Raw genomic sequence first — 27699 nt, forward strand, 5'->3', positions numbered from 1 at the left:
AGTCCGACTAAAGGATTTATGCTTGCACCCTCCTGAGAGTGAACAGTTCCAATGTGCTTTTTTTTATGCAAAGCTCCTGTGATTTATACCCCTTTCAGATCACAAATGGCGGGCCGCACCCAGGATTTGTGCACCAGTCCATCCCGGGTGCGACCCGCCTGACACCCATTTCTGACTGGCGGGTCGACCCGGCGTCACGCGATGAGCCAGCGCTTGGAGATGAAGTTCATCTCCAAGTGCCGACTCTCCCTAAGCAGTTCACCTCCCTCTCCGTTTACACCGCACCAAGACCCGTGAACTCGTGTTCAACCCTTCTCGTTACCCAGGTTGAAATGCCGGGTTGCTTGAGCGAGTTATTTCAACCTGGCCCTTTCACACTGCACAGTAACCTGGGTTGCTGAGCGTTCATGTGCAGTAACCCGGGTTACTTGATGGCAGTGTGAAAGGGGTATTATTTATTTCCTGTGGAAGCCTATGGGGTATATTTACTAAAGTGCAGGTTTTTTAGTAGTGAAGATGTTGTCTATAGCAACCAATCAGATTCTAGCTATTATTTTCTAAAAGGTGATGGATAGATGTTAAGTAGAATCTGATTAGTTGCTATGAACAACATCTCCACCTTTAAAAACCAGCACTTTAGTAAATATACCCCTAGGGTGAAAGATGAAAGTAAGGTATGAGAGATGGATGCATGACACACCCCCATTGATTGGCCACACCCCTCACAACACAGTCACACCCATTTTTTTGTGCGCCAACAGCGCTCACACACTCTGTGTCTCCATACCCCCACTTCAAAATTCCCACTGAGACCACTGAAACAAGCAAAATAAAGTTTAAAGATATAATTGTAGGGTGTGAAAAGATTTCCCTAGCAGCTGTCCTTAGCAGTGTATGGGAATAAGCTCACAGGTACTCGGACAGGTTGCCTAGGGCTGCTCGGCTTTGTCAGGTCCTCTAAGCGAAGTTCTGGTTCCATCTTATTAGTTTCTCCCTCTTTCTTTAACTCCTTTAGGTCCTCCCGTTTCTTATTTATTTCTTCCTCCAAATCGCTGTAGAGATAAATGAGATTTTGTTAACTACAGTTCCATTATGCATGTTTTAACCCAAATGCATCGTAAAAGCATAGTGCCTTACTAACATGGGCTATACTGCTACAATGGCACAGAAAGACTAAGGTACAATTTAACCCAATATTCTATGTAAAATCTTTTACCAATTATTTAAAAAAAAAATTGGACTAAATTACAACATTTTAATATTGAGCTATAACAGACACACAAATATTTACCTTGCTGTTTTTTGGAGACGGGCGTACCGACTCTGGAGATGCGCCATCTGTGCCCCCAGCTCAGATTTCTGCTCCTGCATCTCCTCCAGGTCCTGGCGTGTTTGTTTTATCAGTTCAATGAGACGTCTTTGCTCCTCTGCGGCAGTTTCCTGAGCCTTCACACTCTGTATTTGGGTGGGGGGAGATTCAAATGATTTTCTAAACTTTGTGACAATATGGAGGTGACAATGCTGTCCCCTGTACGCATGTGCATTGGGGTTTTCTAGGATCACTGTTTGGATGCCACACACTGGTAATAGCGACAGCTGGCTCCTATATTTGATGGCCAGTACACTTGTCCAATCAGAAGCCGGGTGTCCGGGTATCAATCAGTGTATGTAGCACCTAGTGTGGTGTGGTTCTCATTATAGTACCCCTGCAGCCTTTCAGAGGGGCTCAGTGACAAGGGGTACTGCTTGCAGCTACTCTGCACAAACATCAGGGATTTCTGAGAGGGGGTGGGGCTTTCTAGCGGAAGGGAGGGGCAGTGTAAAAAGTCACCAAAACCTGGAAAGTCCATTGCAATGGGAAACAATAAAAGAACATAACACTATACAATATCCTGGAAAGTCAATTGCAATGGGAAACAATAAAAGAACATAACACTGTACAGTATGTAAATTACCTCAGATTTTATTTCTAATTTCTTTTCTTGCTCATCCAGTTCTTCTATTCTCATGCTCAGAGCCTCTTCCTACATGGGAAAAACACACAAAAGTATTCCTAATTTAATATAGTTCTCTGCAAATGTCCATTCTATATGTGGCCACATACGTACGACAACTCTTATTGTGACCACAGCATGTAAGCCCAGCGGTGCATGTTCCAGCAGGAATCAGAAGGCGGACCATGCATATCCCCTGTGCTGTACAGTATCTGCAACTCTCCTTACCAATAATAATTGCATACACTCGTCCTGTAGGGAACACATGTGTACATGCGTACACACAACGATTTTGTAAATGAACGATTTTTGTTAATTTTTTCAAGGGAAAAATTAACGGAAATCGTTAATTTACCAAATGTAATGAACGATTTTTTGGAACTACAAACGATTTTTGTACTTTCCCTTAATGAAAATCGTTAAGTTGGTCAGTCAGAATGGACGATGAACTACAAACTACAAACGTGAGCACGCATGAACGATAATCGTTCATCGTTATAACTCAGAAACTGAACGATTTTTTTAAACGCTTGAACGATAACGACGTCGTTATAGTTAAATCGTTCAAAAAAATCGTTTTGTGTGTACGCAACTAGACTGACACTATACTAAAGCAATGTATGCTTTGTATATTTATTATTTTGAATAAAACAATGGTACACCCAGATCTACATATCAGCTTTTCTGATAAACCAATCAACTCTATTGCCAATTTCTTTGAATGTATGACTAATAGGGCCAACATTGAGTTCAAATCTATGGGTGACATTTCATATTCTCCTCTGTGGTCGAGAGGTAGTTGAAATGCCGGCTGTCGGGAATATCGGCGCTCAGAATGCCTGCGCCGGAATCCTGACAACAGTCAGAATCCTGGCACCGGCATCCCGATGGTAAGCAGTGGAGCTAGAGGAAGGGTTAGGGTTAGGTACTAGGGGGTGGGAGGTGGGTTAGGTTTAGGGTGCGGGAAGGGAAGGTTAGGTTTAGGGTATGTCTCCATTGGAATGGCCAGACCCACATCACCTTCAGGCCCTTTAAAGGCCGCACCACCTGTCCAGTAGTACCACCCTTGAGTACATCCATGCTGCCAAATGAGAAGCCTGCACATTGTTTCAAATATGTAACTATGCTACTAACAGAATCCAGCACAAAGCTGCTAGTATGTAATCTTCTCCAGGCAATCATGAGAATTGAAATGTCACCAATAGTATTGTATGTCACAAGCTGTGAGGATCTAACATTAGGTGGGGGAAGGGTTGTGTGGGAACTTTGGCTGGAGTGCTCATATAATGTACATTTGCACTTACAAAGGAGCCTGTGCAGAATGACTTATGGCCCCATATAGTATTGAATGAGTAAAAACAATCTATAGACTAGGCATATCTTGGATTTAGATGTGCAGATTAGAACATGTGTTATACATACTGGTCTTCCCTATTCATATCCCGACGTTATAGCTTCTGTTCTACCTCCATCCTTACCTGTCTGTCTAGCTGACTAGTCTTCATCATCAGTTGTTTTCTTCTAACCTCCTGGTTTTGCTCCAGATCCAGCTGCTTGTTTTCCTAAGCAAAGATTTGTCATGTATAAAATAGGATATAGACCTAGCAGGGCTCATATTACCTCTTAGGAGCGGGTCTGTACCATAAAGTCAACAAAGTGTCCCTAACAGTGTGAGGTTGGCTGTGGTATTACCTCCTCCTGGTAGCTGTGCTGCCTCTCCTCCTGTCTCCTGTAATGTTCCTGACGTTGGCTTTCCAGTTCCTGCTCATGGAGATGCATTCTCCTATCACGCTCCTCTTGCAACCTTTCCAGCAGCTGTGACCTCTGGGCCTGCTCCTAATACAGAGCATATCACAGGCAAGAGACCAGTCATTGCCACCATACGATGACACAAACAAAAGTGCAGTAAACGGAATCGTTAAGTATTACCGCCGGGAATGAAATCCCGACGCCGTAAGGCCGGCAGATGAAGATCCCGACTAAGGTACCTCCACTCCTTCCCCCTGTGCCTAACCCTAACCTCCACCCCTAGTGCCTAACTCTAACCTCTCCCCAGTGGTGCCTAAACCCCCTCCCCAAACCCTAACCCTCCCGGGGATGGGGATGCCTAACCCTAAGTCCCCCCGGGAGTCCCTAAACCTCCCGCGGCTATGATGAGCACCCGATGCCTGGTTTACCTACGTTCGGCATGCCTGGCGTCGGGATTTTGGCATGGGGCTAATGATAGGCGTCGGCATTTAGACGCCTATCATTAGTCCCATGTCGGGCTTTCACTGTTGGGAAGCTGGCAGTGGGGATTTCGACCGTGGGCTTCCTGACTACATCCCTAGTAAACAGATACGATCCTCTGAGAAATAGAACTTTAGTTGGACAAGTTGCACGTGATATAATTAATATGAACACTCCCTTTTTTGACTGATTACAGAAGTGCGTCAAACAGTATAAATGGCACCGGCATTCGTACCTACCTCCTCCTCTAGCTGCCTCCGATGCTTCTCTAGCGCCTGCTCATGTTCCTCTTTCATACGCTCCAGTTTTCCTTCATGCTCTCTCTGTACATCTTGTCGTTTCTCTTGCAGAAGATCCCTCATCTGGGCAGAAAGTTAGACATAAAATTACTAGAGGTCCGAATGAGATATTAATGTGCATTTTGTGATTTATAAAAGAACTCTTGTATTCATGTTTATTCTAGATGTATCTACAAGCAATATGGAAGCATTATTACCTCTCTTTCAAAGTCCATCACTTGGGCCATTTTCTTATTGGTAAGGTGCAGGTCACTGGGCGTCTCAGTGTCTTGTGTTTGTAGCAATAATGGCCGAGTGTTCTGCAGGTCAGATACTTCCTGTGAGATACAGATGGCTCAAGGGAAACGATGTTTGGATGAATTTGGAAGTGGAAAAGAACATGTAACATCATGTATGGAAAACAGGATTTTGGTACTTACCGATAAATCCCTTTCTCCGATTCCACAGGGGACACTGGAGTTCAAGACAGTGGGGTATAGACGGTGGTAGAGCAGAGCCTGGCACTTTAAATAATTCTGAAGTGTGACTGGCTCCTTCCCCTCTATGCCCCATCAGCCCCAGTTTTAAGAACTGAGCCCGAGAGGAGACGGTAAGGAGAAGACCACAGAACGGAACAATACCGACTGAAGGAGAACAGAGGAACCCACTGCAGGGAACACATGCAGTCACACAACTAGATAAGGACCCAACAAAACGGCAGGAACGCAGCGCTGGGCGGGCGTCCAGTGTCCCCTGTGGAATCGGAGAAAGGGATTTATCGGTAAGTACCAAAATCCTGTTTTCTCCTTCATCCACTAGGGGACACTGGAGTTCAAGACAGTGGGGACGTCCCAAAGCCAACCTCCCGGGTGGGAAGCGCGGAGAACTTGCCGACCTTTCGGCCAACCGAAACAGGGACAGCCCAAGACTGGAGGCATGTCGTAGAGCCAGGAGACAATCAGAGCTCCTTGCTGAACAGTCACAGACATTCCACAACTTACAGCGTAAATTCAATGGAATACGGCTAGAGAGTAGCCGCAGATGAGAAGCATCAGAACACCGCAAGCTCAGCCAAAAACAGACCAAGCAAGACCGCTGGGAGCAGAAAAACCCCAACTAGAATCCATAGAATGGCAGTAACATGAGAACAAAACTCGAGAAAACCGTACCAGCAACAACTACAGGAAGCTGCAATAGTCTCAGACAGCAGAATCCCAGCACTGCGGGACATCAATCATATAGATAAAAGTATAATGATACCAATATACAGAGACGGAGCTGAACCCGTCCACAGACTCCTAACCAAGCAAACAAGGAGGCAAGAGTCACGACCTAACAGTCGCCCTGAACCATTCTCGAGGTCCAACTACTAAAGGGTTGGTAACCAGTGTAAGGTTTAGACCATAGAAGTTGTCAACGAGTGGCGATCCCACTGGGCATGAGGCGGATACGAGAGGATTGAGACTACAATTCCTTCCAGTGGGTCAGACGGCAGTACCACCCCTCCTGTCAAACAGCAGACAACTTCCTACATGATGGTAGAGTGTAATCAGTACCAACTACTGGCCGGAACATAGTATGAAAACACCCAGGATACCCTTAGCAGAAAAAGAGCACGGATGCCACCTCCACCCAGGGAGAGTTACCAATATAGGGAAGTATCCCATCCGCAAGGCTAAAGCACTAGGACAACTATGAAGGTACCATTCAGGTACCTGTCAGTGTGCTGAATTTATCAACAGATACTGAACAGGAAACAAACCAGGCCCCCTGTATGGAACATAGAGACTGTCACACTTTATAGTAAAAATGTGCATTAGCCCATAGATGCGCTTCAGTCCATAAACCCAACAGATTCCAGTAGAATAGGGTCACAAATCTCAATGTTACAACTATGCACCTACACACCAGGAAAGCTCTAAAGTGTACAGCCAACTGATTTAAAAGAACTGAAGGCTGCTAGGACAGCAGCTAGGGTGCGTAAGATAGAATAACAGCTATGTCAGGATGCATGAAAAGGAAGCATCTTCCGAGGCATTAGTGGGGTAAGCCCGCTTACCTGTGAGCGACCAGAAACCCTCTGGACGCTATGTAGAATGTCACTGACCTTAGTCATCTCACAGCAACCCACCACGACAGGTACAGAGAGTAGCCTCAGTGGGCAAAGATCAATGCTCTACAGCACGGACTTCAGTCTGGAGATGCTGCAGAAGAAAATACTGTAGAAACTAGCAAATTGTTAGTGGAGACAAGAAGGCCGTCAACAGGACGCTATACCTGAGCCTGTTCCATTAGGGATATGTATCCATATAGAGATTACACATACCCCAAAAACGGTCTGCTAGTGTATCCTTACATTAACACTTATAATGGTGAAGTGTGTATTACGCCCACAATCTGATACAACCCAGGCCAGACCCTGCCTATATCGGCGGGTGGCCCTAGGCCTCATGTAAATTAACTAAATAAGCCATGAGGATGGAATAGATCCTGGATTCTCTATGTACTGATAGGAAATGTACCCAAGGGACCATCAGATACCCATTTTATTGAGATATGCGACAAGACAATAATATAAAGTACCAGAATCGATACTGGGAAAGGTACCTGTACATAGACATAGAATGCGTTAATTATCCCAAGTAAGAAGAGATATATATATGTAGTGATAACGCCAGTCAGGGCCAAAAACAGATTTCTCCAATTATTAGGAAAATTCATACAAGGAACGGGAATATATCAGTATATATACACATACACACACATAAACATAGCTGCATGAAAAGGCAAACTCTTTGAAAGGAAGAGTTAGTACCGACATAGTAAGTCAGTTGTCAAACTCCTGCACCAGGAGATCAGCACGCTACATACATATACACACACACATATATATATCCCACACACTGCATTCCTAGTGTCTTACAAGTTGGTTACTAAGTGCGCCCTAGAGTGTAGTTGTAATTAATAGGTCCCCCGAAGTGGACGCCGTAGATATAGACTGATGGAAACAGGACTATAACCCGAGGCGGGTGTAAGTACATATACATGTGTGGACATACAGGAAGGCCCCAGGACATGTTATAGAGTCCATACTAGAAGCAATGCCGTAGGAGCCTGTGACTATCCTATGTAAGCTGCAGAACATGACTCTAGTCTATAGAGCCACCATATAATATGTATAACAGACAGCTTCTGGTAAACCCAGGCAGCTTTCCAGACGTGGAATAATGTGTACCTTAATGATTGTGGAAGTATAGGCATACCTACACATATCCATAATTATATACATATACACACACACCACCCAATCCCTAGGGAGAGATGGTGTAAGCGGAGTTATAGAACAAACTACCGGATCAGGAGAGTCCAGCCTCTCGTCGCAGCATCCTCTTTAAATATGCTAGGTATCAGACATAAAACTGAGAAGACCATATCCTACCCCTGCTTTAATGGTAAGGATAAGAAGCAAAATATATATATATATATATATATATATATATATATATATACATATATATATATACATACACACACACATATATATATATACACACATACATATATATATACACACATACATATATATATATATATATATATATATATATTACACACACAAATCCCCACATGCCTATGCGTACCTACATACAAGATTAGTAGGTGACGATATAATTTTAAAAATATAACATGGGCAATAGTTAGAGCCATGGAAGGAACTGAGCCCCAGGTCTTAACGCCGGGTTTAGTTTAAAATACAAGTATATACATACATGTGGCTTACCTCCACGCAGGGAGACTGCTCATGTGCCGCGCATGGCTGTCATTCTGCTACGGCGTTGGGGCAGGAAATGTTAGCAACGTACTATCCCAGACTGATTGCCATCCTGGGACCCTTCCGTTACCGGTGTACTCGCCTTATCAGGTGTGCCCTTCTGGCTCCAGATGATGGAAATCAAAAGATGACCTCAGTGATGCGAGACAGCAATGCCAACCACCACAACGGCCATATGTTACTACTTCGTGTTGTGTGTGCTGCCGAAGGGAATAAATAAGATATAAATCCATATAGATGCACAGATGCATACCTTCTAAGGTAAGCACCGAAGGCTGTTGAGATTTAACATATGTGCAGCCACATATATGCATGAGAAGAGTACGGCTCATTGTTAAGGTGAGCCAATGTGAGGCATAAGCCTGAGGATGGGACGCACCCTTTTTGTAACCTTGAGTTAAAGATATGCAATAACCATAATTTCTGGCAGCAGCCAGAACAGTGGCCCCGACTATGCATACCATACACATTTAGGAAGAGTGATCTCTGGCAGCTATAGATGGAAGAAACACACTGCATTATTCTGTTACACATCAAGCATATTTGCCCCAGATGTTCAATGTAATAAGCCTGCCGCACCTGGTATACCCAGGCGGTCTCCCATCCAAGTACTAACCAGGCCTGGCGCTGCTTAGCGTCCATATCAGACGAGATCGGGCGTGTGGCCGTAGGCGCTGATAGATATGTGGTGGGCAAAGTGGCGTGGACACAACCTCTATATTAGCCTGTGGCATGTTCCTCCCTGTGCTTCATTTTTTTTTTTTTTTAAATATAATATTAAACCAGTACACTACCCAGTTCCGTAGGGGAACTACCAACGTGCAATATAACAGAGATGAGGCAGAGCCAGAATCTATATAAAGACTGCAGGTTAAATTACAAACTCCACAGTTGTGCCGTTAAACCTAATAAGACCAGGTGCTGTAGGTTTAAGTAAAGAAAAAAACGGAAGAGGCCATATGCAAGCACAGGGAGAACATACAAACTCCAAACAGTTAGGGACGTACTGGGAATAAAACCCACAACCCTGTTAAGGGTTGCACCCCCCACAGAACTCCAGAGTGAGGATGCAGGAGATGCAGGCAATAAGCCCCGGCTCCTTTTAAGGCAGGTGCATATGCTGTTTTAGAATACTCGCTGGAGGTAATGGCGGCATCTGTGCACGCCAGCATGGACTAGACTCCGCCCCTTATCAATAAGCAGGCGGGGTGCAAACAATGGCTGGTATAGCATAATGCGAGTGGGGGAGCGGGAACGTAATAGCCAGCGCCGGTGCATCTTCATACAAGCACCGGCGCCGCAACCAGCAGCCGAGAGCGCTGTGAATAACAGCATCGCTCTCCGGCGGCTGTGCTCCTCCCCCTGCAGGAGCCCAGTGCTTCTTCAAGCGTCAGCGCGGCAGGGAACAGCCGCGCTGCTGCGCAATGTAGACTCCCTTATGGGAGTAGCGGGGCGCGGCAGGCTCCCTCCTCGTGGGGATATAGCAGAGGGAGGATTCAGCTCTCGTGAGAGCAGCAAACAGAGCGCTGTCAGGCTCTATAAAGTAAGACAGCGCTCATCGTGCAGGGATCAGGCATGCTGCTAGGCAGCAACATTACAGACTGTCTGAACAGTCTCCCTGTACATGTATCCGCGCTCTATGCGCGGTACCTCCACCCCTTGTAACAACGCTAGCGGCGTTATAACAGGATTCCAGGAGGGGTTATACTACAGTATATACCACCTGAGCCTGGGAGGGGGCAGAGGAGCCGCAGATTAAACTCCGTTCCCCATAAGGGGAACAGAGCTATACTTACCACTGCTGGCATCAGGGCTGCGGCTAGGCATTCGGAAGCACGGACACAGCCTCTATATTAAGCTGTGGCGTGTCCTCCCTGAGCTACTGCCAGGGTGCCTGGGACTCCGACACACACTCTTTTTAGTGGAGGCGGGTCTCCTGATGCCTCCATGTAGCAAGCTGACAGACGCAGTACTCTGTCAGCCTGTCCTCAATGCTTTGTGAAAGCTAGAAATTAAAATAAAGTTGAAATAAAAGAAAAAATACTAAGTGTGGGCTGGAGCTCAGCCCTATGTGACCGGCTCTCTCGGGCACATTCTAAAAACTGGGGCTGATGGGGCATAGAGGGGGAGGAACCAGTCACACTTCAGAATTATTTAAAGTGCCAGGCTCTGCTCTACCACCGTCTATACCCCACTGTCTTGAACTCCAGTGTCCCCTAGTGGATGAAGGAGAAATAATGGGAGAGGACAGAATGAAGAAAGAAACTTAAGCTGGGTACACACTTACCGATTTCTGTACCCAGCGATGTGACACCCGACATATCAGGTGGATGGAACACAGTACACGATACAGTGCCCGACCACCACATATGTCAGGCACCGGCTCCTGCCGGGCATCGGCAGCTGGGTTGTTCCATCGGCCCTACTTGCAGCCCGACGGAAGGACCCCGATGGACGAACTGCGGGAGCTCACATGGTCGTCCATAGTGTGTACACATTTGCTTATGAGGAGGATATGTCGGCGCGATCCGCTGCATCAGGCGACATATCATCTAATGTTGCTACAACTGAGATTTTCAGAAATCTGTTATTGCTATAAATTACCCAATGAATATTATCACCGGAGCAGGTGAGTGATACTATATTCTATACTGACTGGCAGCGGTAAGCATAGCATGAGTCAGGGGCTACCACTGGCGAGAGCCTTTGATAGATAGGGTGAAGCCCATTTAGACAGGGTTTCCTTCACTTAATAAATGGAGCCTTAAAAGAAAGACTGAGTGAAAGAGAAAGTGCTGTAAAGGACGGCGGGATGTAATAGGTAACAGAAAGCATAGATTGTCTCGTGTTTTCACCTTCTGATGTTTCTCTGTTGCTCCAGCTCTTAGTTTCTCCATTTCCGCCAAATGCTGCTTCTCCAGTGACACAAGTGCCTGCACAACATGCATACAAGAGGGAGGAGAACGTAAACAGACTTCCTACAGGCTGCTGCTGCTGCTCATCTTGCAACTTTGTCCTTTGTAAAACCTGAACAACGCAAATAAATATCGGATGCAAAGCCCGAGGCAGTTCAAGAGCTGTGGTGACAGCGATTCATTCGGGCCATAAAAATCTGATCACAATAAATCACTGCGAGGCCAAACCATCAGAAATGCAGTAATAAGCCAGCCTGCTACAGGTTCTCAAATTCTTGGTACACATAGTGTCCATTCTAGCACCCTGCACCTGTCACAGCCCGTGCAGTTCCTCTTTCCTGCCTGGGGTGTCGCTCTCTGCTCTGGTGCTTCTAGCAAAGTCAGCTGATGCAATAAACTACGATGAGATACAGACCAGAGTGTGCTAAAAGCAGCAGAGCAGAGAGCGACACCCCCGGCAGAAAAGAGGAACTGCACCAGCGTTGTGACAGGTGCAGGGTACTAGAATGAACACTATACATATTTCTGATGCAAAACAAAACAGGACAACCATGTGTCATGAGGTATCGATTCCATTTTATTGCTATTGCCAATTCTTGTATAGTCATTTAAAAAAAAAAAAAAAAAAAACAGATCTAATAATAGTATAAAAAAAGAACATCATTTTCAGACATTTTCCCTTCTGTAAAGCTTTCAAAAACTGATTTGTAATTGTTGTTTGTTTTAGTTGTCAACTTTTTTAAATATGTGTGGAGCCTTTACAGTGGAGCGGTTTCAGGTTTGGGAATAAGAGTGGAGGGGGGGGGGGGGGTTAGAAACAAGAGATAGTGGCATGAGACAAAGTGAATAAAAAAAGTCCTGGAGATATGATATATTTATATACAGTTAGCAATAATTACAATTTTGTGCGTTATTTCACTACTCAGATTCTCTGTAACAATATTATATATTACAAAGTCTGCTTATTGCTTAGTCTGTTTATGTGAGGTGCCAGGCAATGCCACCCCCTTAGGCACTGGTACTGTGCATTATCCTTGCCTTGTTGGCGAGCTTCCTGGTAGTCTCAGATGACCCACATTCTACTGACGCTGAATATACATCCAGTGTACAGATAATGCACCTGATGCCTCATCTCTGTGTAATCCTCAGTGGATATATACTGTTCCAGCCTACCACAGGCTCACACAGTACACAGGCCTAGGAGGCAAGCAGAGAACATCTGCTAGCGATTCCAAAGCCTTGGGAATAGTGCGGCATCCAGGAAATATAAATGCAGCCTAATACTTTCTGCTTCCATACACCAACACAAAATGCAATTAGCAGTTCCCATTGACCAGTATGCTTGAAACAAAATCAGCGATATAGATGGCTGCCTTTTATATATTTCTAAAAAAAATAGAATATACCTGCTTATATTATTGGAATTAGATACTGTAATTAGCTGTGTTTGGTCATGTGGTGCCTGAGGTAATTATTTCGCTGCTCACTACAATGATTTGTCCAGCAATGTGGTTACTTTCAGTGTTCAGTGTTACTAAACCTCTGCATAATTAATTATTAGAGTTAGATATTACTAATATTAAGATATCTGCTTTTATTATTATTACTAGATGCAGGTCATCTTTGTGCATTGCTTACTGACTGCTCGAGGAAGATGGTTGCTAGCACTAGATCCGATTGGCTGATTGACGATTTATCTCTGAATAGGACAGTTGCTGTTTTCATTAATTGTATATGTTTAATTTAATTTTGTGGGTGTATTTTAGATTTATTTTATATTTGCTACTTTAATTTGTTATTGAAAAGATTATACCTTTAATATTTTATAGATTTCTTATATATACACAGCATTTTTTTTTATTTAAAAAAACCTAACAGCGAATGCACTTTTCTCTATCAAAACAAATCTTGAAAAACTTTGCGAGTGATTTCAGTTGATTTTGCACGCCCAATTGCGCCTTATCAGAAGGGATCCTGATAACGGAGGCTTACTTGTACCCGATGCATAGCAGTATGAAATAGATTCAGCCTTATTTAAAGTAAGACTGAACCTCAGCTTTGAAACAACCAATAATGCTCCATAGAGAGGCCAATCTCTATTCAAAACGGTTTTGATCGCTGTGAAATGTTTCCGCTGACAAAAAGTAACAACACAAAGAAGTAAGTACATTTTACTGTAGTGTTCTCTTAGCATGTATCATCCTGATATTACATTAAGGGGAGGTAGGCTTTCGCATAACTGACAGAGGGGGAGATGTATCAAACCTATAGCAAACAATTTGATTCTAACTTAGCATTTTATAGAATGTGTTTCTTTGGGTCTTCACTTGCCCTCTTTAGAAGGTTTGATACAACTCCCCCATATTTACTAATAGGTGCTGGCTGAGAGCAATCTACATTTGAGAGAATTCCCCTCAGTTCCAAGATTCGTCATGAAAAATACCTAGAGCATATTTATATCATTTTAAGAGATAAATAATAATTAAAAAATACAGCTGTAAGACTTTTAAACTATCCTACAAATGATGGGTACGGTAGACCCTCTACCACACTATCCCGCTGACCACAACACATCACAGAGTTCCACATGTGTATTTTGTACAAGATATTTTAGCTGAAATAGGCTCTATTACCTCGCTAGTTTCTTGTTTGTGTTGGTTTCTCAGCGCTACCAGGGCACGATCTTGCTCACGTGACAGCAATAGTCTCTCTTCCGCCAGTGCACTGTCTGTCTCCTTTTTCATTTTGTCACCAAGAGCATTTCTATCTTGTAACAGTTTTGCCTCCTCAGACAGCTGGAGCTGCTCTAAAGCCCGTTTGTTCTCCTTTAGTATCTCCTCTTCCTGGATCCTACAGCGAACAGACAAGACACCAGCACAAATATGAGACAAGGCTAAATTAGGTGTAAGTAAGGTCAATAGAACTGTCAGAGAAAATGTTTTTTTACATTTTATAGCTATAAATAAATAGTTTTAATGGATTTAGAATTTGTGTTCTCTCACCACTGTATCTCTACTAGGGTCATGCACAGCGGTCAGGTCTCACCTACTGATCTCTCCATCTATTTGATCATTACCAACTAAATTGCAATAGCACATCTACAGTATCTATTGTTTTACAGTATAGTAAAAAGGTTTTGTGTACAAACCGTTAACAGTAATGTAATTATCAGTGTATGAGGGGCTCAAATCTGAAACACCGTCATAGTTGGTCCTTATGCAATTGAATTTATCAACCATCCCAATTGACATCTTAATAGATCCTGAAAGGATGCTGATCAGGATAAATGGTCCTTTTGAGGCCACATATACTGCAACTTTCACCCACTAACGTCTATAGGGCCGTATTCAATTAGACGCGCAAAGCCATTTTCCGCAAAAAAGTATCGTGGATGACGTCATTTCGCCAGGCGGAAACTCATCCTCGTATTTAAATTCAAACAGTCTTCGCTTACGCAAAAACGCGATGCAATGTAATAGGCAAAAAAGATTCGCCTATGAATAGGTGGTGAGAAAGTGCAGAATTGCGGTTTTGGGGTGCAAAAGTCGGGAAACCACTCAGCAACCTTGGGACAGCCCCCCCAAAGCATAACTGCGTAAAAAAAATCCTTAAAAAAAAATGCAGAACACCCCAAAATATGGGGGACGAAAAAGTACAAAGTTGGGGTACAAACTTAAAAACTAGCGAAATAAGCTTTTGGAGGGTCCACAAGTATGGGGGAGGTGTTGTTTTGTTTGCAGGTGCGCTTTTTACAAAACTTGACTGAGGGAATTTTAACCATGCTTGCACCCATTTTCATGTACCCCAAATTTGCTGGGACTAGTTATTTTCTCCAAAAAAACCTGCTAAATGCTGTTCTCCACCACTTGTGCAAAGACGCTAATTAGCAGCTAATGAGAGCATATAAGTAACCCAAATAGCCTCAGTAGGGCTATTCGGGGGCATCTACATTGATCCCCAATGTTAGTGTATCTTTTGGGGGGTGTCAGGCCGATTTCCCCAAATCTGACAGCACTTTTCGTCTGTTTTCGTTTCGCCGGGTCCCGTTTTCGTGTCCTTTGGAATTGAATAGGGCGAATAGCGGGGGCGCGCCTGATAAGTTTCCACGTCCAAAACACGCGATGTAGGCAGAAACTAGATTCCGCTGGCAGCGCAAAATTATCGTGGCTAATTGAATACGGCCCTAAGACTATTTCATTGCCCAACTCAATAAAAAAGATGTGGGCATCAATGACTAGCCGACATCCCACTCTGGGAAAGCCTCCACAAAATCTTTTTTCATCACTGACCTGGTAGCCTGTAGGAAGGGAGGCATTCCGCTTGTCACCTCCCATAACGGCACCCACCCTGTGGCTGATTTATCATTATAGCAGTGAGGCCCACATTAGGGGACATTTATCACCTGATACAGAGGTAATGGTGTAAATGAAGCCCTTTCAGGACCATGTGTATAACAATTCTGGTTACAGTTTTATAAAAATCAAAAAGACCGTTGTAGCCAGCGCCTGGTCATCACTTTACCAATCTGTATATAACTATACAAATGACAGTAAGAGGGAATTATTCATATTGATCAAAACATTCAAGCTCCACTCCATGGGTCCTACGTCTCTTACACTAATATCATGCTAAATTAAGAATTTAGGAATTCTATTAATGTAAGAATCTTCAGAAATATATCATACTTCCATTTTCTTAGATATATACAGATTTTCAAAAGTGAGAATAAGTGCCAGATGGAAGATAGTCAGTCAATAGATCGACACCAGATGGTCGGCAGGCAATATGTCGACATTGTTAAAAGGTTGACATGGACAAAAGGTTGACTGACAAATGATAGACAGGTTCAAATGATGGATACAAAAATGGTCGACATTTTTACATGGTTAGGGTTTAAAAAAAGAAAAAAAAGTCGACCTATTAACTGTCGACCAATTGCCTGTTGATCTATTATACCACACCCGCTGACCACAGTCTATTTTGTCTCCACACAGAGCATTTGCAGCTGGTACCATGCATAACATGGGAATTACCAAGCGCAGGCTTATTTCTTTTCACAATTTTACAAATGTCTGAACCCTTCACCCTTTCCCACACCAGGATTCACCATGTTTTTGCATGTATCAAATATTAATTTACTCTTATATTATTACTTCTCATTTTATATTATTTATGATCTATATAAGCATTTTTCATATTCAGCAGGAGCGTAAACATTTTTGTTTATAAATATTGTGAATACCACACCTAATCCACATACACCGAATGCTTTGCCGAATTTTGACTTTAGGTTAACTTGTCCTTATATATACACACCACAAAAACTTGGTTACATAATTTAAAAGCTGAAGGTCGAGCAGCAATCATGCGAGGAGATTGTCACGTCACATAGCACAAGCTGGCGGATAAAGGAAGAATGGCAAACGTTCGCCTGGCACAAAGAGGCATTTAAATAGCGGTGTGTTTAGATTATGTAGAGGCTGCAAACTATTGAAATAGAATATTCACAGCTGAAATGAAATTTAAACTGATCACTTTATTGCCTTTACTCTCTACTTATTATTTTAGGAGTGGGAGGCCTCCTGCATTTTCCTTACTTCATCCTTTCCTCCTCTTCTTTCCTCTCCAAGTTGAGCTCTGTTTCCAGTCTCAGCAATCTCTGCTTCTGGGCCTCCCTCAACCTTGCCTCCTCTTCTTCCCTCTCCAAATTGAGCTCTGTTTCCAGCCTCAGCAATCTCTGCTTCTGGGCCTCCCTCATCCTTTCCGCTTCCTCTTTTGTCTTGTGTTCCAGCTTTTCTTCCATGGACCTATGCAAAACAGAAGTCATTTAGGCTTAATTTAACTAAACACTCCCCATAAATTCCTAGATGCTACACATCCTGATATATCTTACCCACCTGGTTTAGCAGTTTCATCTTCAATCCCCTAACTCATCTGTATTACACTGACTCTTATTCATCTCATAAGTTCCCCATAAACCTCTCTTATTTCTCCATCATCCAATCTGAAAGACGTTGCTACCATGGATTTGTGTAGAGGATGAACGAGCTGGGCACTTAAAAGGTTAACTTGCTTTGATGGCTGAAGGTTCCCAACTTACCAAGCCCCCAGCAGTTTATATGTTAAGTGCCCAATAAATGCTGCCTATGGTGATTTGGATAAGAGATAATAGTGGGTATGATTAGTATTTTTTTCCCTGTGACAGCAAATATCTATGGCTGGTAACAGGAGTGAAAAAAAGACAGCCCTACTGTAATATTTCCTTGGTGGCTCAAAGGGGCAGCCAAACCTGACTGACTTAAGGCTATGAACAACCAGAGTACTGGGTCCCCACCCACCCAACTTGCTCTGGTGCGAGCTAGTCTCTTGGTTTTCTGGAACTGGTGGAGAGAGTCCTCTTCAGACTTGTGGGTGAGTCATGGAACAAGGTTACATCCTCTATCTCAGACATCCTCCTCCAAAGAGATTTTATTTTTCCCACAGTCCTTTCAAAAGACAATGAGATGGGCTCTTAAGCACACTATATTGTCACTTCTTCATTCAGTTCAACCAAAACAAATAATTCAGGGTTTCTGAATGGACAGTTTCAATGGAGGTGGATAAACAACATGGAGGCCAACAAATTTTTAGTGTCCACAGACATCACTGAAGCATAGCTCCATCTAACAAATTGGGAAGGACATCACTGTCTTCTTAGATTGTTGTTCAGGATTTAAAAATCTCCTAGCTGTGCCCTTCAGTCTAGCCATGGCACAGAGGATCTTGATGGAGATTATGGCTGTCATGCGGTCGGTGCTGAGATCTCAGTGGGTCACCATTGTCACTTTATTTTTTTCTTGCCTGAAGACATGATCCCTTCCAGGAGTTGGTGACGATAGTGATGGACCTCCAGAACTCCTCTGATCTCCTCTAAATAAAACTGAAAAGGAACTGCATGAAAATGAAGTGGAAGATGTTCACCTCCTTTAAGACAATTGGAGCTGTGGAGAATTGGGAGGTGGATTATCCGAGTAGGTACTCTATTTACTAGGGAGTGGTCGCTACATTAGAAAGTTTTCAGTCTGTTGCTGGAACATTGGGGTTGGCCAGAGATGGATTTCATAGCCTCCCAGCACAACAAAAAGTTGTCCAGGTTCTGCTTCAGGTCCAGGGACCCATTGACATCTCTAATAGATACCATGGCAACCTCATGGGACTTTCAGTAGGTCTTTTTCCACTGCATCAAGAAATCCAAAAGAGAACAGGCTCCAGTGATCTTCAAAGCCCCCAATTGGCAAAGATGATCTTGGTACTCCAATTTGTAAAGTATAGCACTATTCCTAAGTGGACATTTTCCTCTGCGAGAAGATCTGCAGTCTCAGGGTTCATTTTGACACCAGGACCTTTGTCAGCTGGATGTGACAGCATGGTGATTGAAGCCAGGATCTTGAGAGCTAAATGGATTTTAGAACAGATGGTACAAATTATGTTAAGAGCCATGAAACTACCATAGGGACTCTGGCCTTGATTCAGAGCCGGACGCTATGAATTAGGGCCGGTCTTTTTTTTTTTTTTTTTTTTTAAGAACAGCCTCCTGGCCGCTCGCAGAGCTATAGCGAGCAGCCAGGAAGATGGTCGCGATGGTCAAGACCATCGGGCTTGCGATGAGACCCTTGTGGTAGGGTCTCGTTGCCGCAGCCCCAAAGAGATTTCGGCTCTAACAGAGCCGAAATCTCTCCCACTGACATCACTCGTGATGTCAGTGGGGCCGCCCCCAAACGGAGACGTTCACATGGGAACGCCTCTGTTTGGGCAGACACTTCCCCGGCCCGCCCACCAAAGGGGGCGAGCTATCACTCAACATCGACAGCTCGCCCCCTTTGTTGCGAGACCCGGAGCGCGCATTCGCACTGGCCCACCATCGACCCGGTAGCGAGCGCACAGCGCTTGCGACCGGGTCTGAATCAGGCCCTCTATGATTTATGTGTTTGGTTTGAGAGCTCTGGATTCCACAAGTTGTCTTTCCAGCTGTTGCATCTTTTTTCTTTTCTTCAATCTGGATTGGAATCGGACCAATGGGAAGTTCCTTAAAAGTGCAGGAGTCTTTCTTATCTGTTTATTTTCAAGAGACTAGTCATGATTTCAGAGGTTCAAACCTTTTGACAAGGGATTTCAAACATCCACAGTCTCCATATGGTCATCCCAAGGCACCGTGGAATCTTAACCTAGTCCTCTCGGCTTTCTTAGGTTCAGTCGTTTGAACCTCTGGAGAAGTTGAAGTTTATGACTTGGAAGGAGACCGATAGTATGAGCCAGATAGGTCTCGGAAATGGGGGCTCTGTCAGGCAGATCTACTTTTCTGAACTTTTCATAGTGGAAGGGTAGTGTTATGCAGACTTTCTGACTTTTCAGCATAGGTCGTGTCCACTTTCCACCTTAATTATGAATTCGTCATTACTTTTTAAAAGGAGTTTGGATCTTCTCAGCAAGAACAGCTTGGCTACAACATGTTTGAGAACTGATAGTTTATTTGGACTGGACTTCATGTTTTCTATGCAAGCTTAGCCAGCATCAAAACACAATAGCAAAGGCATCACAACAATAGCAAATGCATAATGTCCACCATTCAGCAGGCGTATTCTGGTTCAGATCATTCAAGCATGGGGCTTCTGCCAAGCTTTGTTAGGCAGTCACTTTGTGCTCTGCCGACACATTTACTAAGTTTTATCACTTTCAGGGGTTTGCCACCGTAGATGCTAACTCTGGGCGCAAGATTTTGCATTCATTTAGCCATGTCCAAGTATATCGAGACCTGGGGGCAGTTTAGAATGTCCCCATGGTGGCAGCGCCCCAAACTGGATGATGGAGAAAAGATGATTTTTGGTAGTAATAACAGTTAAATTCATTTCTCCGAGTCCATATAGGGGATACTGCATACCCACCTTTACCCTAGATTAGTATTGTTTAGTTTTGTAGTATTAGTGTTTTTGTTTTCTATTGTTTATTCCCATTAATTGGGGCTTTGTATCTTGAAACTGGTGAGGGGAAGAGATTTAGCCCTCAAAGAAATGAAACTTTTTAAGTGCCCTGAAACCACAATATTACGCCTGGGAGAAATGAATTTATTGGTGATAACTAAAAATCCTCTTTTCATTACATACAGAAGTACAATAAAGGATTATAGGGTGAGAATGGCGATGGTATAATGTTGCTACAAGTATATAAATTCACTATTTTAAAAAGAAAAAATCTCATTCATCTACAATTTCTGGTATTCCTTCAACATATTTTATTCCAGAGTTTCTTTAAAAAAAAAAAAAAAAAATTTACATTCTATGAGGATTCATCTTTACTGTAAGATTCAAAAAGTTTGCCAATGTCTATAACCTATGGCAAATTTTCATCAAATAGGGAAGTGTTTTATGATAACCTCGTGCAAGGTGAAAGTGACGTTTTTCCTTCCTGTAAGTAGCATGTTCTAAATAAAAAAAAACACTTATTGTCATTTTTGAGCATTTTTTCAGAAAGAATGCTGTTTAAGTGGCAAAAAGTGTGTGTATATGCATAAAAGCGATTCTGAAATAGTCCCAGCAAAATCTGGTACCTGTACTCTTAACATCAACAGCAAAATACCTGAAGTTACTCTCTTGGTACTGTAGGAGGCTGGGCTTCTCCTCTCTCTTCCACATGGCTTCTGTCAATTCCTGCAGTTTATGTTTTTGGTCCTCCTTTAGTGCACTCATCTCCTGCTCCACCATCATTCCAGAAGTGTCATTTGATGGTTTAAAAGACTTATCCGTGAGTTTCTGCGGCTGTTCATGTTCCAGGCTGGACACCTTACCTGCATTTTGCAATAACTGGCTGTCAAGTTTGTATGATGTCAGTGACTGTTTAAACAGTTCTTTAGTAGATGTAGGTTCCATAGTAGAGTTTACAGTATTTGTGTCTGGATGAATTTGGCTGCAATAAACAACATTTTATTTAAAACAATAGTCAAAATAAATGTACAAATTTGTATGGCCCTTGACGTAAACCTACCTCTCTGTAGTCTCCAATGGACCTTTCACCAGATCTACAGCATCTTCTTCACTCAATTCCTCTTCTATGTCTTCATCTACCTCCTTCAAGAAAAAAAAAAAAAATGATCACATTATAGATCAAAAATGGCTGCAGAAACAAAACACAAGTCAAATCTAACAGTTCCGCTACTTAAAGAATGGGAAGTGTATGATTGCAGATATATATATATATATATATATATATATATATATATTTTATATATATCCAATATGAGATATGGTAAGAACTTACCTTTGTTATCTCTATTTCTACGAAGTCCATAGGGTTCCACAGGATACCTTGGGGTATAGGGGGATGACGTCAGGCATCGGGCACCATAGAGTTAAGTTTTCAGCCTCCCAGGATGCACTAGGGTCCCCCTCCTACACCCCATCCCCGAGCCAAAGCATCTCAGTTACGTACCAAGCCATAGGCCGGAGGAGGAGAAGGAAGAGAGAGAAAAAAGATCTGGACACACACAAGAATCACATTCTCACCAGAGGGAGACGGAAAAAAAACGGTGACCAGAGTAAAGCCCATCTGCAGCACAGGTGCGACAGGGCGGGAGTCCTGTGGAACCCTATGGACTTCGCAGAAATAGAGATAACAAAGGTAAGTTCTTACCATATCTCAGATTTTCTACATCAGGGTCCATAGGGTATCCACAGGATACCTTGGGGATGTCCCAAAGCAGTATCCTTTAAGGGTGGGGACGCTCCTGTGCTGAAAGGAGAATCCGACGCCCGAAGGAAGCATCCTGAGAGGCAAAGGTGTCAAAAGCGTAATACCTCACAAAGGTATGGACAGAGGACCACGTGGCAGCCTTGCAGATCTGGACTGCAGATGCACCACGTCGAGCTGCCCACAAAGGACCCACAGACCTAGTGGAATGTGCCCTCACAGAGGAAGGAACCAGAAGGCCTTCATGAAGATAAGCTTCTGAAATAGCCATACGAATCCAACCTGCCAAAGTTTGCTTTGAAGCAGGCCAACCCTTTTTACGGAAGCCATAGGAGGACAAAGAAGGAGTCCGACTTCCTAAAAGAAGAAGTGCGGTCAACATAAATCCTTAAGGCCCGCACAATGTCCAAAGTGGCCTCACCCACTGAAAGATCAGGTGAGTTAAAAGCCGGCACAACGATTTCCTCGTTGATGTGAAAACTTGAAACAACTTTAGGAAGGAAACCAGGACGAGTGCGCAGAACCGCCCTGTTCCTATGAAAATCAGAAAAGGGGGTCTACAGGAGAGAGCCCCTAAGTCAGAAACACATCTGGCCAAAGCAATGGCCAGAAGGAATATTGTTTTAGCTGTAAGCCATTTACGGTCCACTGAGCCCAGTGGTTCAAACGGCGGTCCCTGGAGAGCTCTCAGGACCACAGCCAAATCCCAAGGAGCCACTGGTGGAACAAAAGGTGGCTGAATGCGAAGAACACCTTGCATAAAGGTGCGCACATCAGGGAGCGCAGCAATCCTACGATGGAACCAGACTGACAGGGCCGACACCTGCACTTTCAGGGAAGCAAGGCGAAGCCCATGGTCTAGCCCCACCTGTAGGAAAGCCAACACTCTAGACAGACGGAACGCCCGAGGGGCATAACCTCTCGGTCGACACCACTGGAAGAACGCATGCCACACACGATGGTATATCCTTGCAGAGGGTGGCTTCCGAGCTCTTAGCATTGGTTTGCACCACAGAGCCGATAAACTCCCTGGACCTTAACATGGCTGTCTCAACAGCCACGCCGTCAAAGATATCCGAGCCAGGTCCGGGTGAAGACAAGGACCCTTTGAGGGGCAGGTCCGGTCGCAGCAGCAACCGCAGAGGAGTGTCCACGAACAGACTCTGGAGGTCCGAGAACCAGTGCCGCCTGGGCCACTCGGGAGCTATCAACAGGAGTGTACCCCCTTCCTGTTTGAATTTCCAGATAACCCGCGGAAGGAGGGAAAACGGAGGAAAGAGATAGGCAAACTGGAACGTCCACTGGATGGACAGAGCATCCACCAGAGACGCCTTTTCGTCTCTTGTGCGAGACCCGTACACCGGCAACTTGTTGTTGTGCCGTGACGCCATGAGGTCTATCTCTGGAAGACCCCACCTGTCCACCAGAAGTTGAAAGATGTCCTAATGCAAAGACCATTCTCCCGGATGTACGTCCTGCTGACTGAGAAAATCCGCCTCCCAGTTGAGGACTCCCGGGATGAATACTGCTGATATAGCCGGGAGATTGCGCTCCGCCCAGACCAGGATGCGGGACACCTCTGCGAGTGCCGCCCGACTTCGGGTTCCTCCTTGTCGATTTATGTAGGCCACGGTGGTGGAGTTGTCCGACTGGACCTGCACGGGGTGACCTTGGAGAACCCGATGTGCCTGCTGGAGAGCAATGAAAACCGCGCTGAGTTCCAAGATGTTTATTGGAAGCTCCTTTTCTGCCTGGGTCCACCTGCCCTGGAACAAGTGTGGACCCGTGACAGCTCCCCAGCCCCGAAGACTGGCGTCCGTTGTTAACAGGACCCAGTTCGCCACACAAAATGGGCGACCCTTGTTGAAGTTGGTCGTCTGCAACCACCAGGCTAGAGACAGGCGAACCTTCGGAGTGAGCACCATCGTCTGGGACTTTAGACTCTGAGGCAGTCCATTCCGTTTGGACAGGATCAATTGCTGCAGAAGTCTGGAGTGAAACTGGGCATATTCCACCATGTCGAATACTGACACCATGGAGCCCAGCAACCTCATCGCCAAGTGCAGAGACACTCGGTGACACTGTAGACAACTGCGCACCCTCAACTGCAAAGCAGAGATCTTTTCCACCGTCACAAAGATTCGCTGCTGCCTGGAGTCCAACAAGGCCCCTAGGTGCAGGATCCTCTGAGACAGCATCAGGGTGGACTTTTGCCAGTTTATCAACCAGCCATGACGTTGAAGCACTGCAATCGTCAGGTCCAGATGGCGTAGAAGGAGCTCTGGAGACCCTGCCAACAACAGAAGGTCGTCCAGATATGGTAACATTCGGACTCCCTGCATCCGCAGGTGAGCCGCCATGACCTTGGTGAACACTCGTGGTGCTGTCGCCAGGCCAAAAGGTAGCGCCCGGAACTGGAAGTGATCGTTGCGGATTGCAAACCTGAGGAATTGCTGATGGCGCAAAAGAATAGGGACATGCAGGTAAGCGTCCTGTATGTCCAACGACACCATGTAATCCCCAGGTTCCAGAGCCAGAATGATGGACCGTAGGGTCTCCATCCGAAACCGAGGCACCCTCAAGGACTTGTTGAGGGCCTTGAGGTTGAGTATTGGACGGTACGACCCATTGGGTTTCTGCACCAAAAATAGATTGGAATAGAAACCCTGGCCCCACTGGGAGAATGGAACAGGCACTATAACTCCAGCCTGGAGCATAGTGTGCAAAAGCTTCCGCAGTTCCAAGGCTTTGTTCCGGTCTAATGGAATGCCTGTGGTAAGGAACCAGGATGGGGGTCTGTGCCGAAAGGAGAGGGCATATCCGTGAGAAACCACTTCGTGAACCCAATTGTCTGTCGTGGTTATCAACCAACACTGGGCGAACTGAAGCAGACTGCCTCCCACTTTGGGTTCCCCCAAAGGGAGGCCCGGACCGTCAGGCCGCAGGTTTGTCATCTGACTAGGGGCCGGACGTCTGGTACTCCAGGCCTGTTTCCTGGGCTTGGCCGATTTCTTGGGCCCAGCCTGTCGGGGAAAAGACTGTGCTTTAGGCCTACCCTGGGCCCTGTAAGGCCGAAAGGATGACGTACCAGAACCTGAAGGGACCGCAGCAGACGGGAGACATGCAGATTTGGCTGCTGCCAGCATAGCTACAATTTTGTCCAGATCCAGACCAAATAGGACTTCTCCATTAAAAGGCAAAGCTTCTAAGCCCTTTTTGGAATCAGCGTCCACTTTCCAAGATCGCAACCATAAGGTGCGACGAGCAGCAACAGCTGCAGAAGAAATCCTAGAGGTGAGGATACTGATATCCAAGGCCGCTTCATTGAGGTAAGTGGCCGAATTCCGGAGATTGCCCACCAACTTGGCCTTTTCAGCCGAACAGTCAGAGTCCAAAGACGCCTCCAAACTATCAACCCAGCGCTCCATAGCTCTGGCTACCCAACACACGGCCATAGCCGGTCTGGACGCCCGCAAGGGAATAAATGGACTTTAGGCAGATTTCCACCTTGCGGTCCGTAGCATCCTTCAAGGAGGACATGGAAGGCATGGGCAAAGTGGCACTTCTGATTAGGCGTGTCACAAGAGAATCCACCTGTGGAGGGGATTCCCACTTAGAAAAATAATTGTCAGCAAACGGATAAGCCATGGTTAAGCGCCTCTGAGGCTGATACCGTTTTCCGGGGTGTTGCCACGCCTCCTCTAAATGGTCTACTAACTGACCCGAAAGAGGAAACACTGTGGCGTCACCCTTAATATCCTTGAAAAGGGCATATTTGAATTTGACACCGGAGGATCATCATCCTCAATAACTAAAGCCGTGCGGACTGCCCGAATAAGGCCAGGAATATAAACCTTTGACTTAGCGTCCGACGCTTTAGTATGGAGAGGTTCTTGGTCAGATAGATCCAGAATCTCCCCATCATCGGACGTCACGTCGTCATCCTCATAAGGAGCAGACAGAGACGCCACAGGCCGCTTATGTGGCCGCAACACAGACTCCCCTTGTAACACTTCCGACAAATGCTGTACTGAATTTGTCAGTGAATTAACCCACGCAGGCTCCTGTGAAACCTGGGGAGGGTAAATAGGGAGACTGTGGGGTACCATCAGTTGTCTCGGGAAACCCTGCATGGGTGACGACATCACTGACTGCTGGGACAATCCCATCTGGGAAAACGCAGGTGGCGGAGCTAACTGGCCCACTAAGGTTGTAAGCGCCTTAGCGAAACAAGCCCAGGGAGGTTCCTGTACCGGAGCCGTGACAGTAATTGGCCGCGCCAATAAATAACACTGCCGACATAGCCCCTCCGCGTTACCCTCCCCCTCCGCTATTGGTACATTGCACTTAGTACACATAAGGTGGAGAGGAAATTCACTCTCAGACATGATGGTAAGACCCCTCTCACTAATACTTGTTAGTATAGTGGGAGAACCACCCTGCAATCACCGCACCGCAAGGGCTTTAGCAGAGTAAGAGCAGGGACAGTAAAATGGCTGACAGTAGAAAGTGAAAGTACAGGCAGCAGCGCTAGCAGAAGTTACATACAATGCAGAAGAAATTAATCCCTGCACTATCAGCGCTGTTTCTCAACCACACAGACACAGAGTCTGGTAGGACACAGCGCTGCATACACTGACCTTAAGCCAACAGAGGAGAGGTATGCTGGGGGACCCAGACCGCGATGCCACCGATCAGCAGCTTCCAGCAGCGTTCACCATGCCAAGATGGCCACCGAGGAGCAGAGAGGAGGCCGGCCTGGGGGAGGAGCGCTGCCACAGGACCAATCGGCAGCGCAGAGAGGGCTGTGTGCAGCGGGGGAGGCGCCGGCTGTATACAGGGAAGGCGCGCTCCCTTGGCATGCAAATAACCCCTGGGACGTCGCAGCGCTTGCCACTCAGCCGCGGCCCGCTGTCCCAGGGGGATAGTGGAAGCGCAGGTTAGTACCTGGCTCCACGCTGTAGCCAGTCCCCAGGGAGCCCCCTGCCTGGGGACTGTGGACCATGTTCTCTGCAGGGACCCACCGCGGGACCCCCGCTGCTTACCTGCTCCCCTTGAATCCGGCCATGGTCCGAAACATCTGGGGTCACCGCTAGCCGTGACTCCAGATGCTTACCAGCATCCCCGGATCAGTACCAGCGTTCTGGTACCGGCGGGGTGTAGGGGAGACAGCATGGACGTCAGCAGTGACTGTCCATGCTGTACTCCCAGATGTGCAGCCAAGCTGCCTTGAAGAAACTTCAGAGGTTATTCTTAGCCCCCCTCTAAACATGTGCTCCGACTCCGAGCCGGGCACCAACGAAACTGGGATGCCTTGGCTCGGGGGTGGGGTATAGGAGGGGGACCCTAGTGCATCCTGGGAGGCTGAAAACTTAACTCTATGGTGCCAATGCCTGACGTCATCACCTATACCCCAAGGTATCCTGTGGATACCCTATGGACCCTGATGTAGAAATATATATATATATATATATATATATATACACACACACACACACACACACACACCCATCAGCTGTAACTTTAAAACCACCTGCCATATATTGTATATGTGCCGCCAAAAAACATCTCTACCCGTCAAGTCATGGACTTCACAAGACCTCTGAAGGTGTCCTGTGGTCTCTGGCACCAAGATGTTAGCAGCAGATTCTGTAAGTCGAGTGGTGGGGCCTCCATGGCTTGGACTTGTTTTTTTAGCACGTCCCAAAGATACTTGATTGGATTAAGATCTG

At 45.5% G+C, this 27699-nt stretch overlaps 1 protein-coding gene across 5 annotated transcripts in view; it reads right to left on the bottom strand.

The window, feature by feature from the left end:
• CEP164 (centrosomal protein 164) overlaps window positions 1–27699 on the bottom strand; it is a 112097-nt gene that overhangs the window by 20137 nt on the left and 64261 nt on the right. For 4 of the 5 annotated variants that reach the window (XM_088456018.1, XM_088456016.1, XM_088456020.1 and 1 more), the window contains 12 exons: window positions 21266–21348; window positions 20861–21187; window positions 16846–17055; window positions 13882–14098; window positions 11189–11266; window positions 4720–4839; window positions 4463–4585; window positions 3687–3830; window positions 3473–3556; window positions 1956–2024; window positions 1292–1455; window positions 911–1052 (listed from right to left, as the gene is read on the bottom strand). In XM_088456018.1, the coding sequence (XP_088312144.1) occupies window positions 911–1052; window positions 1292–1455; window positions 1956–2024; window positions 3473–3556; window positions 3687–3830; window positions 4463–4585; window positions 4720–4839; window positions 11189–11266; window positions 13882–14098; window positions 16846–17055; window positions 20861–21187; window positions 21266–21348 (1761 nt within the window). The remainder of the gene's footprint in view (window positions 1–910; window positions 1053–1291; window positions 1456–1955; window positions 2025–3472; window positions 3557–3686; window positions 3831–4462; window positions 4586–4719; window positions 4840–11188; window positions 11267–13881; window positions 14099–16845; window positions 17056–20860; window positions 21188–21265; window positions 21349–27699) is intronic. The other variant, XM_088456019.1, reaches the window with a different exon arrangement.

This window comes from Taudactylus pleione, unplaced genomic scaffold (assembly GCF_031769625.1).
Source record: "Taudactylus pleione unplaced genomic scaffold, aTauple2 ptg000683l, whole genome shotgun sequence".
NCBI lineage: Eukaryota > Metazoa > Chordata > Amphibia > Anura > Myobatrachidae > Taudactylus > Taudactylus pleione.